The sequence below is a fragment of the Patiria miniata genome, unplaced genomic scaffold (assembly GCF_015706575.1).
Source record: "Patiria miniata isolate m_02_andy unplaced genomic scaffold, ASM1570657v1 HiC_scaffold_14, whole genome shotgun sequence".
Classification (NCBI taxonomy): Eukaryota; Metazoa; Echinodermata; class Asteroidea; order Valvatida; family Asterinidae; genus Patiria; species Patiria miniata.
The window spans coordinates 8,176,868-8,193,166 of NW_024037052.1; the positions used below are offsets into that span (position 1 = coordinate 8,176,868).

Genomic DNA, 16,299 nt, shown 5'->3' on the forward strand with positions numbered 1-16,299 from the left:
TTGACCGAGAAATTTGGCTCACTACCAGGCACAGAAAACACTGTGGCCGATTTTGCGTCCTGTCATTTTCATGACGACCTTGAGTGGAAACTTAATCCTGGCATTTTTAAAAGAATCACAGAAAAATTCTTTGTGCCCGATATTGACTTGTTTGCCCTGAGAAGGGTCGTTAGTAGACATGTTTGGAAAGTTCATATAATCAGTAGTGGCGTGCTGCACACGTCGGTTTGATGACATTAGTTAAAACAGGGTGGACCACGTGAAGGTTGTCATCTCCCACTCGGTGGCACTCTGAAATCAACTCCCCTACACTGGCTTCCCGTACTGTCCAATATCACTCCACCTGATATACGACGGAAGGCAAGAACCCTGCGGGAATTCCATCGCATTGAAGCTAACCCTGACCTACCAATCCACAAGGATCTAGAGAACCTGCCTGAACTGTGACTTAAATCACGCAATCCCTTTTGGATCTCTGCAGGCACATTCGATGAAGCATGTTTCGACTCTAAAGTGGCCTGGCGCAGTCTCTGGGAGAATGGAATACTGGTGTATCCACCACCGTACCCCCTGGTTTCAACCTAGACAGGTGAGAGTGGACCACTCTCAACAGGATCCGCACTCTACATGCCAGGTCTGCACACAATCTATATAAATGGAAGTTCCGGGACAACTCGGCATGTAATTGCGGCCATCCAGATCAGACCATCTCACACATTGTGAATGACTGCATGCTGACGAAGTTCCCAGTATAGGCTGCTGCAACAGTCATACGCAAGAAGAAGACTTGTTCGCCTCACGGCTTAACCATCAGGTATGCCAATACGCATCATGGCGCCCAGAACAAGGGGCTGCATATACTGATGCATTCACTCTGAACTGGGAACAGTTTCGGTTCTATGCATTTCCACCTTTTTGCCTAATTGGCAAAGTTCTCACTAAAATTGAATAGGAGAATGCCTGTGGGTTACTGATTGTCCCTTTATGGCACACGCAGTCTTGGTTTCCAAAAATGCTTAAACTTTTGGCTCAACCACCAGTTATATTGCCAATGCAATCTGATTTACTTTCTCTCCCTTGTTCAGATAGACTGCATCCCTTGCAGGATCATCTACGACTGGTAGCATGCCTATTGTCAGGGAAACACTCAGACAGCAGGGCATATCAGGAAGGGCTGCCGATGTCATCATCGCGTCCTGGCAAACTTCTACCCAGAGCTGCTACAGAACAGCACTGGGCACATGGCTTCACTTCTGTGCTCGCACAAAAACGAATCCAATTCGAGCAGATGTCACATCTGTAATTGCCTGCCTGAATGAACAATTTCATAATGGCTCACAATACAGCTAGCAGCCTGAACACTCTGAGAAGTGCGTTATCAGCTGTGGTGCTTCCCAAGAATGGAATCACCGTGGGATCTTACCCACTCGTCAAACGGTTTTTGACTGGCGCATTCAACTTGCGACCACCAAAGCCAAGATGTTCATCTACTTGGGATGTGATTGTGGTATTAAATTACCTTACAAGTTTAGGGCCAAATAATAGCCTAACCCTTAAGGACCTAACAGTGAAACTGGTCATGCTTTTATCCCTGATTTCAGGGCAGCATTGTCAAACACTGGCATTAATGAATTTAGATAATGCTTATACTACTGCCAAGGGTGTAACCTTTGTAATTTCTGAGTTGACTAAAATTAGTAAAGCAGGGAAAGCTCCTGTTAATGTTGTATTGGAGGCTTATCCTCATGACAACTTGCTTTGTGTAATGCGTGTTCTGAAAACTTACCTGCAAAAGACACGCCCACATAGGAAAGATAAGGGATATTTATTGCTCAGTTATGTTCGACCTCACAAAATTGTAGGGACCAAGACAATTTCTCGGTGGGTCAAGTCCACGCTGTTGTTGTCAGGCATTGACAGAGGGACATTTGAGGCCCATATAGTACTCGTGCTGCAGCCTTCATTGCTGCGTTAAGTCATGGAACACCGCTGAACATTATTATGAAATCAGCTGGATGGACACAGAACGCCACCTTTACGAAATTTTACAAAAAAAACAATAGTTTGCCAAAACAAGTTTGCTGAATCGGTTCTCATGACTAAAAAATTGTAGAATGGTGGAACACACCAGATTCTGTATTACTTTATTGTAAGCAAACCGTCCATAGAGACAAGAAACAGAATTGTTTTAAGTAAATACCACGCAAAGGAGTGGTTGAGTATCAATTTATTGCGACAATTAGTTTCGTAACGTCCATAGAGATGAGAAGCAAAAATGTATTTAAGTAAATACCACGCAACTGAGTGGCTGATCATTAAGTTATTACGATAAGTAGTTTCGCAAGAATGTATGAGAAGAAACATACAGCTTAAAGAGATTAAATGATCTTTGAAGTTCACGAGTCCGAATGATTTTGTTCATTTCTTGTTCTTGTCCGTCAGGTGGTCTCTAAATATCTCACGTAAGGACGAGGTGCTAGGGATAGCGAGGTAGAATTTAAAAATTAAACGAAATGAAACAATGTAATTGAAGTTTAATTATAATTCTTCCGGGTCTATACCTAGCACTGAACGACTTACGTTCCCACCCAAACTTTTGGAGATGACCATAATATTTACCCATCCCTTTGTTCAGATGGACAACTTCGCACAAACAATGTGCTGAGTATTACGGGCCTCAGGTGTGGTTATATAGTGGGGAAACCATTTGTTTAACAATGGGTTCTCTCAACTGTGAAGAAAAGTACCGGTGATAGGTGCAATCTCACGTAAGTCCTTCAGTGCTAGGTATAGACTTGGTAGAATTATAATTAAACTTCAATTACATTATATTTCATTTCCTTTAATTTTTAAATTCTTTCATAAATAAAGTTCCACTTTATTTAGACTAGAGTTGCCACAAGTCTCTTGTAACGTAAAAAACAAAATCAACTTTTCGATTCGCGACTTTCATCAAATTCTCATTCTGTGGATGAATCCATTAAAGGGGTGCTCCACTCTTTTTGGGAGATTACTTGTTTTTTTTGTATAAATTCTTTACGAAAAAAAAAAATATATTGCGACGATTAAGAACTTATTCTGAACAAGGGAAAGGTTTCTGACTCCATGAAAAGTATTATTTGTAATTTTGACAAGGTGAAAATGCTGGTAAATTGTGCTGAGGAAAGCACACCCTTCACAAATGGTTTGGTCCAAACAAACTACGCCACGCTGGAATGCAGGGCCATGGGATGTTGGCTGCGCTGGCCAAAGAGCACACTTTTCATTGAGAGAATTGCAGGTGCGTTGGTATCAGCCCGATTTATCGTATTCTATGCCTGGCTAGAACATTGTAAATAATAAAGATGAATTCGGTGACTTGTCAACTCGGTAAATTCAATCATCCGTGCGCTTTAATATTGCCCTTTCATTGCAAGCTTTAGCATTCGTAGTGCTATCAACAAATTCTTGCCAAACTCTTCCGAACCGACATTTGGGTTCGAACCTAGGAGTAAAACTAAGATAAAAGTATCATCAAACTGACCTAGATCAGGACAGAGGATGAACGTATGAGTATGGCAGGTTCAATATGAGGAAACAGAGAGTTAAACAGAGGAGCTGGGTGCTACCAACAACCTGTCTCTGTTGCAGTTCAGCGGTCAAATGAAGAGAAAGTTCACTGGCCACCGAATGTAACAGTTCCTCCTCGAGGACTCTTGTGGTTGGCTACAAGTTCTGCTACCAACCACCCACACTTGTTGCCAAGCAACCCACACATTTCTAAGAAAGTGTATGACCTAACTCTGGGGGACATAAGATTTTTAAAAAAATTGGGGGCACAAAGTTCATCCTATTATACGGAGTCCCTAAAGGGACAGGCATGACAATGGTGTTTTTTTTATTTCGTTCCCTCGAAATATTATTTTGTTCCCTCAAAATAATATTTCGTTCCCTCAAAATCATTTTGTTCCCTCGAAACATTATTTCGTTCCCTCAAAATGTTTTATTTTGCACCCGCGGAATATTATTTTGTTCCCTCGAAATATTAATACGGAAGCCCAGAGTGACCATCCGTATTTCTCAATTAACGACGACAACAATGATTTAAATAAACCATTTTGCGTAGCCTATCCAATCCTTCTCTTTATCATTCCATTGAACAGATCCCTCAGGAAATCAACCAGAGCTTTGTTGAAGTTTTTCATATTTATATAAGGAGTTTGCAAACAAAACTTTGCAAAAAGTTTCTTTAAGTCCTTAACTCGTAAATTATTTCAATTATTGCACTCTCTGAAACATGGTTAAAAGCTGATCCTCATGTTAACTATATTTTGCCTGGCTATGAACTCATTGTTACAATAGAAAGGGTACTAAAACTGGAGGTGGAATTTCTCTTTATGTTTCATCTGACTTGAATTTCATTGTTAGAGAAGACCTCAAGTTTTCGAATGAATTGCTTTTTATTGAAGTGGTTGTTCCCAAAGCTAAAAATTTTATTTCAGGGGTTGTATATAAAGCACCTTCAGTTGGTCTCGGGAAATCTGTGGATACTTCCCAAAACAAATCATAGTATTATCTTAGGAGACTTCAATATACCAACTCTTGCTTCCAATCTTTCATCTTCAAAATCAAAACGATAATAACAACATCTAATAACATCCCATTCTCTTCTCCCGTTAATATAAGCCAACTCGTATTACTAATACATCTGCTTGTACACTCATAGATGATAGTAATTTCAAACAGTTTACCTTCACCCATATCAGGTATAACAGATTTTTCAGATCACCTACCGATTTTTAATGTTCACTCGAACACTTCTGGCCCAAACAGTCGAAATTCATATTTTTCTTTTGCACGTATAGCTATTCCAACATTAATTTAATCAATTAAAAGATGACCTGTTAGCTACTGATTGGACAGAAGTTTTTATTTGCAATAATCCAAAAGATGCATTTAATACACCTATGGATTCCTTTAATTATTTGTTTGAAAAAAATCATCTCATCCAACACAATCAACGAAAGAAATTCAACTGTAGCTCAACTTTACCTTGGATCACCCACACTACTTTAATCAATTATGCGCCTATCAAATGTTTGATAAACCTTGAAACCTTAACATGCTTTAGAATAATTGTTAAAAAAACTTCTTTTACACTATAAGGGTCATGAAAAAGTATCATTTGCAAGATTACATTGATAAATAGCGGCTCGCAAAGGTCACCAGAGGTCAGATATGAAATGTCTCCATGTCTGAAAAGTTTTGTTATGGCATGTATAGTTTCATGCTTTAGACGTGTCTTTTTAAAATGAATATTTTTATAACTAGGCCTATAGGTTTCCCAGACAATTTTGGAAAATGTGAACATGAATTTGTAAAAGCAGCATTCGTTTTCGTGTGAAATAGTATAAACATTAAAATTCCCGGTTTCGATTTAACAAGTGATAATTTAATTCTCATGAAGGTGCATTCAGTTGGAAAAAATATCAGCCTACGATTTCCCGATTGTGCACTGAATTTAGTATATTGACATTTCCTTTTAGTGCGAATTCGAATTAGGCTCAAACACAATCCTGCAGCCGATTTCCCACACAGTGTTATTGAACATATAGGCCTGTGCCTGGTCAAGCATTGGAATTCATTTATGCGTTGACAAAAGTAACATATGAGTAATGTTTGATTGAATTATTTGATGGATGTTTGAATATTCAGGATGATTGAACTAAAACCAAGCGGTGTAGCCTTTTGAAACATACGGTACCAATTCACTGTTGCAATAAATCCTATATAAAAACCTATGCTGAAGACAATAGTTTCTTTTTTTCTGTTCAGCATTTGCCACACTTGTATCATATATATATCCAAGTAAACGAACCGATGAAATGAGAAAGAACTCTAAGAAATACAGAATGACATTCAAATACAATTTTTTTGTATCATATAACCAAGCAATCGACCCGATAAAATGAGAAAGAACTTTAAGAAATACAGAATGACATTCAAATACAATTAAGACAACGAACAATAAGTGTTACGTGATACGTCATGTTTCTCTTTACCTTCCCAATAACATGCCTACAAGATTATTTTGATTGATTTTATTTTAGTAAGATTTATATATATAAGTTTAACATTTTATTTGCCTTCATTTCAAATAGGTATTTGTGTGTAAGAACAAACACATTAATGATCAATTAGGCCTACAATACATTGATTAATTAAATAAATTTATCAAAGCTGTATCATGATTTGTATAGGCCTGTATACTTTATTTAAATTGAATGCAGAAAATGCGAATTTAAATTAGGCTATAACTAAAGAAAAAGAATGTTCAATTTAGCGCGTGTTGCTGCAATTTTCAGGAATAAATGGATTTAGAAGATTAGAATGTTATAGCAAATATTGTTACACTGACTTGTTTCACGTTTTGGGCTTGTAGATGCTTGAAAAACCAAGAAAACCAATCATTTTCTTGTAGTCTGGTTCCCTGACCCCACTTAAGATGAAACAAAGCAATTTATAGACTTTGGGGAATTGTAATGTCAGAGAATCAGTCTAGCAGGCCTGTACCTCTTCACAGGTGTGTGTAATCAATTGCAAAGAAAATTTGGAATCACGAAATATGAAACAGTCGGAGCAGTTTTTGGAAATAAGCCAGTTTTCTCCAACGCTGGTCGTCTGACCAGCATTGGAAAAGTACAGATTTACTTGAAAATGTCAGCACACCAGGAGCTACAACTTTACAGGATGCTTTAGACTGTCATTCCCTAACAATCCAGTAAGATCTTTCGTGATAATTTGATCATTTCGTTTTCTAATGTTTGCAGATGTTGTATCTTCTCTTTAAATGAAACGTTATGCACATTAATTTATTTGAATGATGCAAAATGAAATTGAATGCTAGTTATTGCAAAAATAAAACCAGGATATACCTCGTTCTCAAAATCAGCGCCAAATTGAATTTATGTTTTACAAATTCAAATGTACATTTTTCAATATTGTCATTGTGGTTTACTTTTTATGTGGTTTGATATTTTGTTAAGCGTTTAGAGATTTTTTTATGTAAAAGGCTGTAATTATTAAGAATACATTAGTATTATTATAATCATGCATTTATCACAAAGTGCACAATTCTGTCCCTATGCCCCTCCACTTGTAGCGAAACGTCTGTTTGTCCGATGCAAAACGGTTTTCAATCCGTTGATGCTCAATGACGAAATCACTATTCATCATTTGGTAATTTTGGGAATCCTTTATGACACTCATTTTATTGGTTCATTTCAAATGGCTAAACAAGACATTCACAACGGACAAACAAACCTTTTGCTCCGTGCCTGAAACGCGGATGGTCACTTTGAGCTTCCGTATGATTATTTTGAGGGAACGAAATAATATATATACATATATATTTACAAAAAATTGCAGAAAAGCTGTGGCTTTTCCACGGTTTGATGGACAAGGCCAAGAAATTTTTTAAAATTTGTTTTAACCCAGTTTCACATTTTTATTACAGATTATACATTCAAGTATGTGAAATTACCAAAGAAAACCCAATTTTATCAATCGTTTTTGAGAAATCATGTCATAAAGTGAAAAATAACGTTTCACTACAAAGAACTCTAACATTTTGGTAAAGTTAAAACCTTGATTGCTATTGATGCAGTTAGAGATATTTCAATCATAACCTTATCAGCCATCATCCATTTTTAAATATCAAAAAGAAGCGATATATACCTTTTTTTGGTCAATGTAACATGAGTAACTGAAAAGATATATAAGTTTTTCTCACCAACATTTCTAATGAATTAAATTTTGGTTTTTAGGATTTTCATCCTTTGCATCAGTGTTGGAGGTCTCGAGGCCGGCCTCGGCCTCGAGGCCGATTTTCATGGCCTCGGCCTCGGCATTGGCCTCGGAGGTGCAAGGCCTCGGCCTTGGCCTCGGCCTCGGAGCCTTCCGGCCTCGGCAAATCGGTCGAGGCCGGCTCGAGGCCGCCCATTTTGATGTGTTTTCTATTCTAATTAATTTTAATTTTTTACCGTTTCAAACCCTCTAGATTCTGCCGCAGTGGGTTCCGTGATACGAACGCATATACAATGTACGCCCGAATGAACTGGAAATGGTTGCATTGAACGTACTCACGTACGTAGCATCTTCGCCTAGCCTGCGCTTCAGCTTTCCACGTGCGTGCAAGCGTTGTAATGGTTACCACATGCCAGACTACATAAGTCTGGCACCAATCCCATTTGCGTTCAATAACATGTGGTAGTAGACTAGTCTGGTTGCAGTGTTGTACAAAATTTTCTCGTTTCGCCTCTGTACCCCGACCTTTAAAAATGATTTGCGGCAAGGTGCGGCAAGCTTAATCATTTCTATTTATAGGCCACTGTTTCAGTAAAAGTCTAAAGTCTACTTCATTCACTTACCCAAATAGCTACTGCATATGCATATTTATTCAGCCGACAGGCTCAAACGCTAAAAGATTTACTCAACCACCGAGCTCTCTCGGGGCCTACCCATTATGCTACGTCATGAATCCGCCATTATACTCCCTCTTTTTTCTTAGCAACGGCATCGTGCAGAAGCAAAAATTTTTGCTCTCGCCTTTTGACGAGTTTTTGTACGATTTTCGCTTTAAGAGTTTCTGTTTTATAGAATTTATCAACCAAGTGAGTTGTGTAGAATCTGTAGAGTTTGGTTTGAGTTAAGTAGTTCTCATTTGGATTGATTGTGGAGTCATTTTGCTTTCGTTTTTCTTTCACGTGGCGTAGCAGGCTTTTCAGCCTTTGTCTGACACCGCGTGCGGCGGGCCAGGTCGGCACCGCGGGGCTAGCCCAGTGCCGGGTAGGCATTGTGGGTTCTCCCTTTGGGATCGAGTGCAATCCCTTTTTAGCCGAGTCGGCTTTCCTGAGTTATTATTATTATTTCTGTTGTACAGTTATCTAATAATAATATTTCTTTGTCACAAAAAAAAAAAAAAAAGCAGTGCATCTAGTTTATGACTCCATAGAAAGCCGTAAAGACCTTTAGGGGAGACAGTAAGTCGTATATCCCCAGAGAGAAGTGCGGTTATTCTCCACAAGGTCTGCTAGTCGCCCCACACGTGGGGCCCCTGTTCCGGAAGTCAGACTTTCGGCCGTTCAGGGGACTAGCGAAACGTTTCGAAGAATATAGCGGTTTCGGCCGTTCCCTGTTCTCCGTTCGTTTCCCCTAAGCTCGCGGTGAGCTAGGGCCTAGCGAGACGAGTACAGTGGGGGTATATCGACAGAGGTCGTTCCCTTCCCCCTGACTGTTTCAGCTAGCTCGGGGAGCTAGTAAGCTAGAAGAGGACGTTTCGTTGGGTATATCGACAGAGGTCGTTCCCTGCCCCTCGTCCGTCCTAAGCTATCTCGGTAGTGCGGCGACAAACGAGATAGCGGCGAGATATTCGTGGGTATATCGGCCGCTGGCCGTTCACTTCCCTCGGCCGCCTCGCCGGGCGTGTAAAGAGAAATTCCGTGGGGTACAACGACCAGCGGTCGTTCCCTTCCCCTCGGCCGTTCTCAACTGCAAATATCTCAGTAGTACAATAGTACGAAAAGACGAGATAGCAGTGAGTCCCCACGCAGGGACATCACCGTAGTTTGTAACGGTCATCCCGTGTTTACGCGTTTTGACCGGCATCAAACATACGTCCTACGGTATGGAACACCGTGAGGATACCGGGGATAAAACTCCCCGTGTAACCACGTCCCCCCAGGCGACCAGCCGTAAGGGTTCCGCGGTTAAAAAGGCCGCATCAAAGGCCACCGGCGGTCCCAAGGGTAAGACCCCAAAAGGGACCAATAGTCGCTTGATTACGCCTCCGGTCTCCGGACCATCGGCGTCACCTAGCAACCCGGCGTCGATTTCCCGTGGTTTCACGGGAATTTCTTCGCCTCGTCCCCCCGGTCTGCTGGCTCCAGCAACCCTCGGGGACGACCAGTCACGGAGCGGTAAAAGGATTCAATCCTCACCGGCCCCGTCTGCGCGTTCATCGCGCTCCGAGCATCCTGCTTCCACCCGTGCGGAATGGGCAGGACTCGCGGTGACTGACTTTCCTCCTCCCCCAATTCGGGCCACGGACTCGCAGTCAACATCATTCTTTGATCAATGCTTCGGAATTCCCAGGATATTATTGGAGTTTTCATCCAGTGAATCAAGTCACCCAAGCAAGAAAAGGAAACACAAGGCCGCGGCGTCCTCTTCAGGGGATTCCCCCCGTAAGTCGACGCATCGGAAAAAGAAAAACAAAGGTGTATCCACAGAAATCTTTCTAAAAGCTTTCCAGGACATCAACGTTTCGCTAGCAGCCCTCACTAAACAAGAACAATGGAGATCGGCCCCAATGGTGACTCAGAGGTCACTCCCGGCGGCCACATTTCCGGACCCAAATCCGGGTCTAATCCTGCCGGATCCGGGTGTGATCCGGCCGGATGTGATCCGGGTGTGATCCGGCAGATTGGACCCGGATCCGGGTGTGATCCGGCCGGATCCGGGTCCAATCTGGCCGAATCCGTCGTTCTTTCAAACGCCGGACTGGCGTGGAGGAACCTCGGGATCCAGCTTTCCCAACCATGCCGATGGATCGTTTATGCGCTGATCGCATACAACGCATCGCCGATTCAAAGAAATGGACGGCTTTCAACAAAAGGTCGGCAGACTATTTCCAATTCGCAGAAAAGGACCGAAACGATTTCTTTACGGTTCCTTCTATTCCGGATACGGCCAAGGACAAATTGACTGGAGATAGCGGCAAAGCCCCGACCAAGTCAATATTTGTCGATAAGACTAGAGCAAAGATGGAGGATACAATGAAGAAGGTCGATGAGGCAGCTAGATTTGGCTCACAAACAAGCGCCTTTTTACTTCTGTTATCCGAATATATCGTCTGCGCATGTGAGGAAGATTCCCAAATTCCAGCCGATATGTTAGCAGCAGCCTTCCGGTGTCTGGACGAAATACTCCGTTTCTCTCTAGACCAATTTACGAGAATCTCTATCCTGTCTGCCAAGTCACGTAGGACTAACGTGATGGATGCACTTTACATACCACACGAGGGCGCTAAGAAGAAGTTAGAAGACCTTCCTCTTATGGGCAAAGACCTTTTCGGAGGCAAATTCCAGGAAGTTCTGGAATTTGAAGCCAAACGAATTGAGACAGCAGACAAACTGAGCTTGAAGAAGCCTTCAGCCACTAACAAGCCCAAGTTCTCTGGGAAGAAGGCAACGAAGGGTGCTCCCTCGATTCGCCCTGCCCTTAAGAAACCATTCAAGCCTTTTAACCAACAGACGGCAAAGGCATCAGCTGGTGCAATGGTTTCAGCTCCACGCCCCTACTCTGCCCCTGCACGCCAATTTAGCGGCGGGGGACGTGGCGGTGGGCAATCGGCCCCCCGCTCTGGATGGCGGCGGTGACGCCCCTACCGAGCCGACCCCGACACTGGGGCCCGTCGGGGGTCGTCTCAGAAATTTCGTAGGGCCCTGGAGAGAGATCACCTCCGACGCATGGGTGCTTTCTATAGTCAGCCACGGCTATCAACTAGAATTTACAATCACCCCTCCGTCGGAAATATGTGTTCGTGAAACACCGGTTCCGGCAAACACAGACAAACGATTAGCTCTCGAACAAGAGATCTCATCCCTCATCGAGAAGAGAGCGGTCCGCTTGGTGCCACCAATGGAGCAGTTTACAGGCTTCCTGTCCTTCTTTCTAACACCAAAGAAGGCGGCTGGCGAATGGCGGCCGATAATCAATCTGAAACCGCTCAACAAGTTTTTCAGACCCAAACGTTTCCGAATGGAAACTCTCCATGTAGTTCTAGAGTCATTACCCACACCAGCGTGGGGAGCGTCATTAGACCTAAAAGACGCGTACCTACACGTCCCCATCTTCCAAGAGCACTCCCGATTCCTTCGTTTTCGGTATCAGGGGTGCACTTACGAGTTCACTGCCCTTCCCTTCGGGCTATCAACCTCGCCAAGAGTGTTCACCAGGGTTGTGCGGGCAGTTGCATCACGTCTCCGATGAGAAAACATAATGATTTTTATGTATCTCGACGACTGGCTGATAGTGGGAAAATCAGAAGGCCAGACTGCTCAGAATGTGAGGGATACTTATACGTTGACAACGAGGCTAGGCTTCATCATCAACGAAAAGAAGTCCCACCTAATCCCATCCCAGGAAATCACTTTCCTGGGAGCAGAGATCGATCTACGCAGGGGCATAGCCGCCCCCACAGGGGAACGTGTTACCAGCCTGCGGAATTGCGTCAAACTTTTCCTATCCGTTCAAGTCGCTCCAGCCCGAGCTTGGCTGAAACTTCTAGGGTTCATGGCCAGCTTAGTGGACCTGGTTCCATGGTGCAGACTGAGGATGCGTCCTTTGCAAATGCATCTTCTGGCACATTACAGACCAAAGACAGATCCAATCTCTCTATTGGTCTCGATCGACGATGTCATTCGGCCACACCTTCGGTGGTGGCTAATGGAACAGAACATTCGTAGACTCGTCCCACACTACTGTGGGGGGGGGGGGGGGGATTTTCTGGGTACGATCGAGTGTACTTGTCCGTACCATTTTTTTTCATAAAGATATGATAAAAACAGTTACGATTTATCAAGTAGATTTTATTTTTAAACGGTGATTCAAATGAAAGTTCCAGCTCACACGGTAATGTTTGGCGCAAATGGTCGATATGGAAAGCGCGATTTCAGAATTCATTTTTCCATCCAAATGAATGCAAAGTTCTGAATGAATGTTTTAATAATAGGAGTCAGTATTCCTCATGGTACCAGGATATTTTTTGTATTTTTAGAGCCCATGTTGATACTTCTTACATGTATAAGCACGGTTTGAAATTGACTAATTTTGCGTGGTTACAGATATACGGCCAAAACCTCTGGACTCCCTACCTCTTGCCATGATTTTAAAATTCTTCGAAGCCATTGGATTCAAATCAGATGATCCGAGAATTCATGGTCATTTTGATGAACTGAGTGATATCATGCACGCATGTTCCGTGCTGCCGTGTTGTTTGGAGCGGGATTGGCCATTGCCAGACTTTGTCTGGTACCGTGGTATTAACAGTGATAATGCGTGGACACTTATCCCGTTGTGTGGAGCGGGATTGGAACTATGCTTTGCCATTGCGTAACGGCGGGCCGTCTGGCATTGTCTGGTCGCATCGCGGTGTTTGCTCGGCTCGCGCCTGGACAGTGCGAAGGTCGGGGGGGGGGGGGGGGCGTAACTTTTTGGTTATGAGTGGTAAAAACCTGATTCAAAAATCAAGTTGTTGTTTATTAAATGGGGATTCTTATGATATTAAGCATTTTGATAGGTTTTGAAAATAAGATTTATAAAACATGCTAAAAGTAAATGATGTAAATCTTACAGAATAGAAACTCAAAATTTGGCCATTTAAATTGTTGTATCTCCAAAGGGCAAACACCTATGAGCCTGATTCAAACGCCATTGATTTTGTTCTGTAAATTTGTAAGCCAGCACTCCAAAACTCAGTGAATTCAACTAAAAAGATGTTAAAACTCCAACATAATCTTAGCCTTGTTTTAGTGATTTATATTTTATTACATGTTATGATAGCTGGCCTTGGCCTCGGAGGTGGTGGCCTCGGCCTTGGCCTTGGCCTCGCGGTTGTGGCCTCGGCCTCGGCCTCGGCCTTGGCCTCGGAGGCTGTGGCCTCGGCCTCGGAGGTTGTGGCCTCGACTACAACACTGCTTTGCATGAACATTGATATAAATATAAGTATTATGTTGATACTAATAAACACATGCTAGAATAAAAGGCAACTAAATTTGGTAATGTGAGTAACTTTTGTAACGTGAGTAACCAAAAATGTAAGTCACCCAAACGATACCTAAACTGATTTTACTTGATAAGGTTACACTTTATTAATACCTGTGTATAAACCTCATATTAAAGATACTTTTATGGCGCTAAATGGTTTTTGAGACAGCATAATATCGTATAAATTTAATTGAATCCAAGTAAAGTATTTTTATCTGTCTTTATGTTGTTGAATGTAATAAGGAAGACACCTGTACGTCTCTACATGGAACTTAAAATGTTTATTTGGAACAAAAGCTGAATTTCAATTAGGCACTTCACACTAAGCTACCTGGTACAATGATATACCCTGGAACTCACTCTCCACATTATGGTCTCTGACAGTGTGGCCTTTCCATGGACCCTACATTCTGTGCTATAGTGGCATACAAGTTTAGCAGACTCTCAGAAGGTGAGAGGTTTGTATCTATCTGTTCTGATGGCTCAGTATATTTAGTTAAACAAAACAAAAACTAAATTACAGCTAATGTCAGATGAACACCTTTATCTTGGAGTACTTGCCATTGGAGATCCAAAATGCAGAGTTTTTTAGTAGTTCTGAAGCCTATGGGGTAGAAACATACTCACTATGATCATTTAGTCAACAAAACATCATGGCATAAAATTCTGAGATGGGTCGGACAAAATGTAACATGAGTAACCGTAACGTGAGTAACCATGTTTTTTGTGGAATGCAAAAAAAATATGGATTCTAGAAGATTTGTTTTACTCTTATTATGTGTGCCCCATGGCATGGTCTTTCATCCATTTAAAAGAAATTTCCACAGGTTGCCTGTATGAGGACACTTTTTGATTAAAGCATGTTGGCTTTTTATGCATGTCCGAAAATGTAACGTGAGTAACCGCTTCTGTGTGTCTTGTTTATCATACATTACACATTTTTCTGGATGTCGTCTTTGGTGCTTATTTAGGTTTAGGTCTACCCTTATCTACCATGGGGATAACAGTTATTAAACCTTTTCAGTAAGGTAATTACAGCCCAAGGAAACTCAAAAGTACATCAAAAACGCAGCGTGAGTAATTGTGGAATTATCGAACAGACAAAGTTCTAGTTTTTTTTTGGGGGGGGGGGGTGTTTTTGTTCTGAATTTTTGTTCTTTCTTCTTTTTGTCGCCTAAATCCCATAGACTTTGTACACGTTTTTTCTCAGTGACACGTTTGGAATTACTCTTTGTAATACATCATTCAAAGTTACCACAGGCATAGCCCCTAAGCAAAGTTGTGTCCCGAAGAGTGACATCATGGTGAGGTCATCATGGGTCATGTGACGTCATTTTAAATGTGCATATTTTAAAGTCCTATAACTAGAGAACTGTAAGTCGGATTGGGTTGAAACTTGGTTTGCAGGTTTTAGGTAAAAATTGAGGTGACGTCATGATGACGTCATCATGCAATTTTATATGAATTTTTGGACCTTCAAGCCATATCTCACGAACGCAACATGCAAAATTCAAAATTCTTTTTGTGTTTGGTTTGTTAGGCAATAGGTATTTGTGCAAAATTTGAAAAAAATGTGTGACGTAATCATGACTTCATAAAAAAAAATGCAATTTTAGAAAACACATATACGGGTATAAGGGAAAGTCCAATCGTCATGAAACTTGGTGGATAGCTAGATAATGGTACTGGTATGCAAAATCCGAAATGACGTCACCATGACGTCATCGATTAATTTTTTATGATTTTTTTAATACTTACAATTTTATTCTGCTCATAAAATTTAATACTTTTTACCCCTCAGCCGAGAGGCTCGAGGGGTATTGTCATCGCCTAGGGCGTCCGTCCGTCCGGATGTATGTGTGTCTGTCCGTCTGTCCGTCCGGGCAGCTTAGTTTCCGGATGATAACTTGAGTTAGAAATGTTGTTTGGGGTTGTAACTTCGGTAGGGGGTTGCCCTTTGGAGTAGGCAAGTTGGGATTGGTTTTGAGGTCAAAAGGTCAAAGGTCAAGGTCACCGTGGTGAGTTAAAAGTAAATGGTTTCCGGATGATAACTTGAGTTAGAAATGAGATTTTGGTGTCTAACTTTGGAAGAGGGTTGCCCTTGGGAGAAGGCAAGTTGGGATTGGTTTTGGGGTCAAAAGGTCAAAGGTCAAGGTCAGCATGGTGAGATAAAGGTAAATGGTTTCCGGATTATAACTTGAGTTAGAAATGAGATTTTGGTGTCTAACTTTGATAGGGGGTTGCCCTTGGGAGTAGGCAAGTTGGGATTGGTTTTGGGGTCAAAAGGTCAAAGGTCAAGGTCACCGTGGTGAGTTAAATGTAAATGGTTTCAGGATGATAACTTGAGTTAGAAATGAGATTTTGGTGTCTAACTTTGGTAGAGGGTTGCCCTTGGGAGTAGGCAAGTTGGGATTGGTTTTGGGGTCAAAAGGTCAAAGGTCAAGGTCACCATTGTGAGTTAAAGGTAAATGGTTTCCGGCTGATAACTTGAGT

The 16,299-nt window shown here is 41.8% G+C and overlaps 1 protein-coding gene across 3 annotated transcripts in view; it reads left to right on the forward strand.

Annotated features, from left to right (window-relative positions):
- The window catches only part of LOC119722004 (mitochondrial folate transporter/carrier-like), a 48,157-nt gene extending 45,748 nt beyond the window's left edge, over positions 1–2,409 (forward strand). The window contains exons 6-7 of one of the 3 annotated variants that reach the window (XR_005270365.1): positions 482–814; positions 1,086–2,409. Coding sequence is in view for 1 of the 3 variants with exons in the window: in XM_038191980.1 (XP_038047908.1) it covers positions 1,086–1,124 (39 nt within the window). In the remaining 2 variants the exon portion in view is untranslated. The remainder of the gene's footprint in view (positions 1–481; positions 815–1,085) is intronic. The other 2 variants (XR_005270366.1, XM_038191980.1) reach the window with 2 other exon arrangements.
- The last annotated feature ends 13,890 nt before the right edge of the window (positions 2,410–16,299 follow it).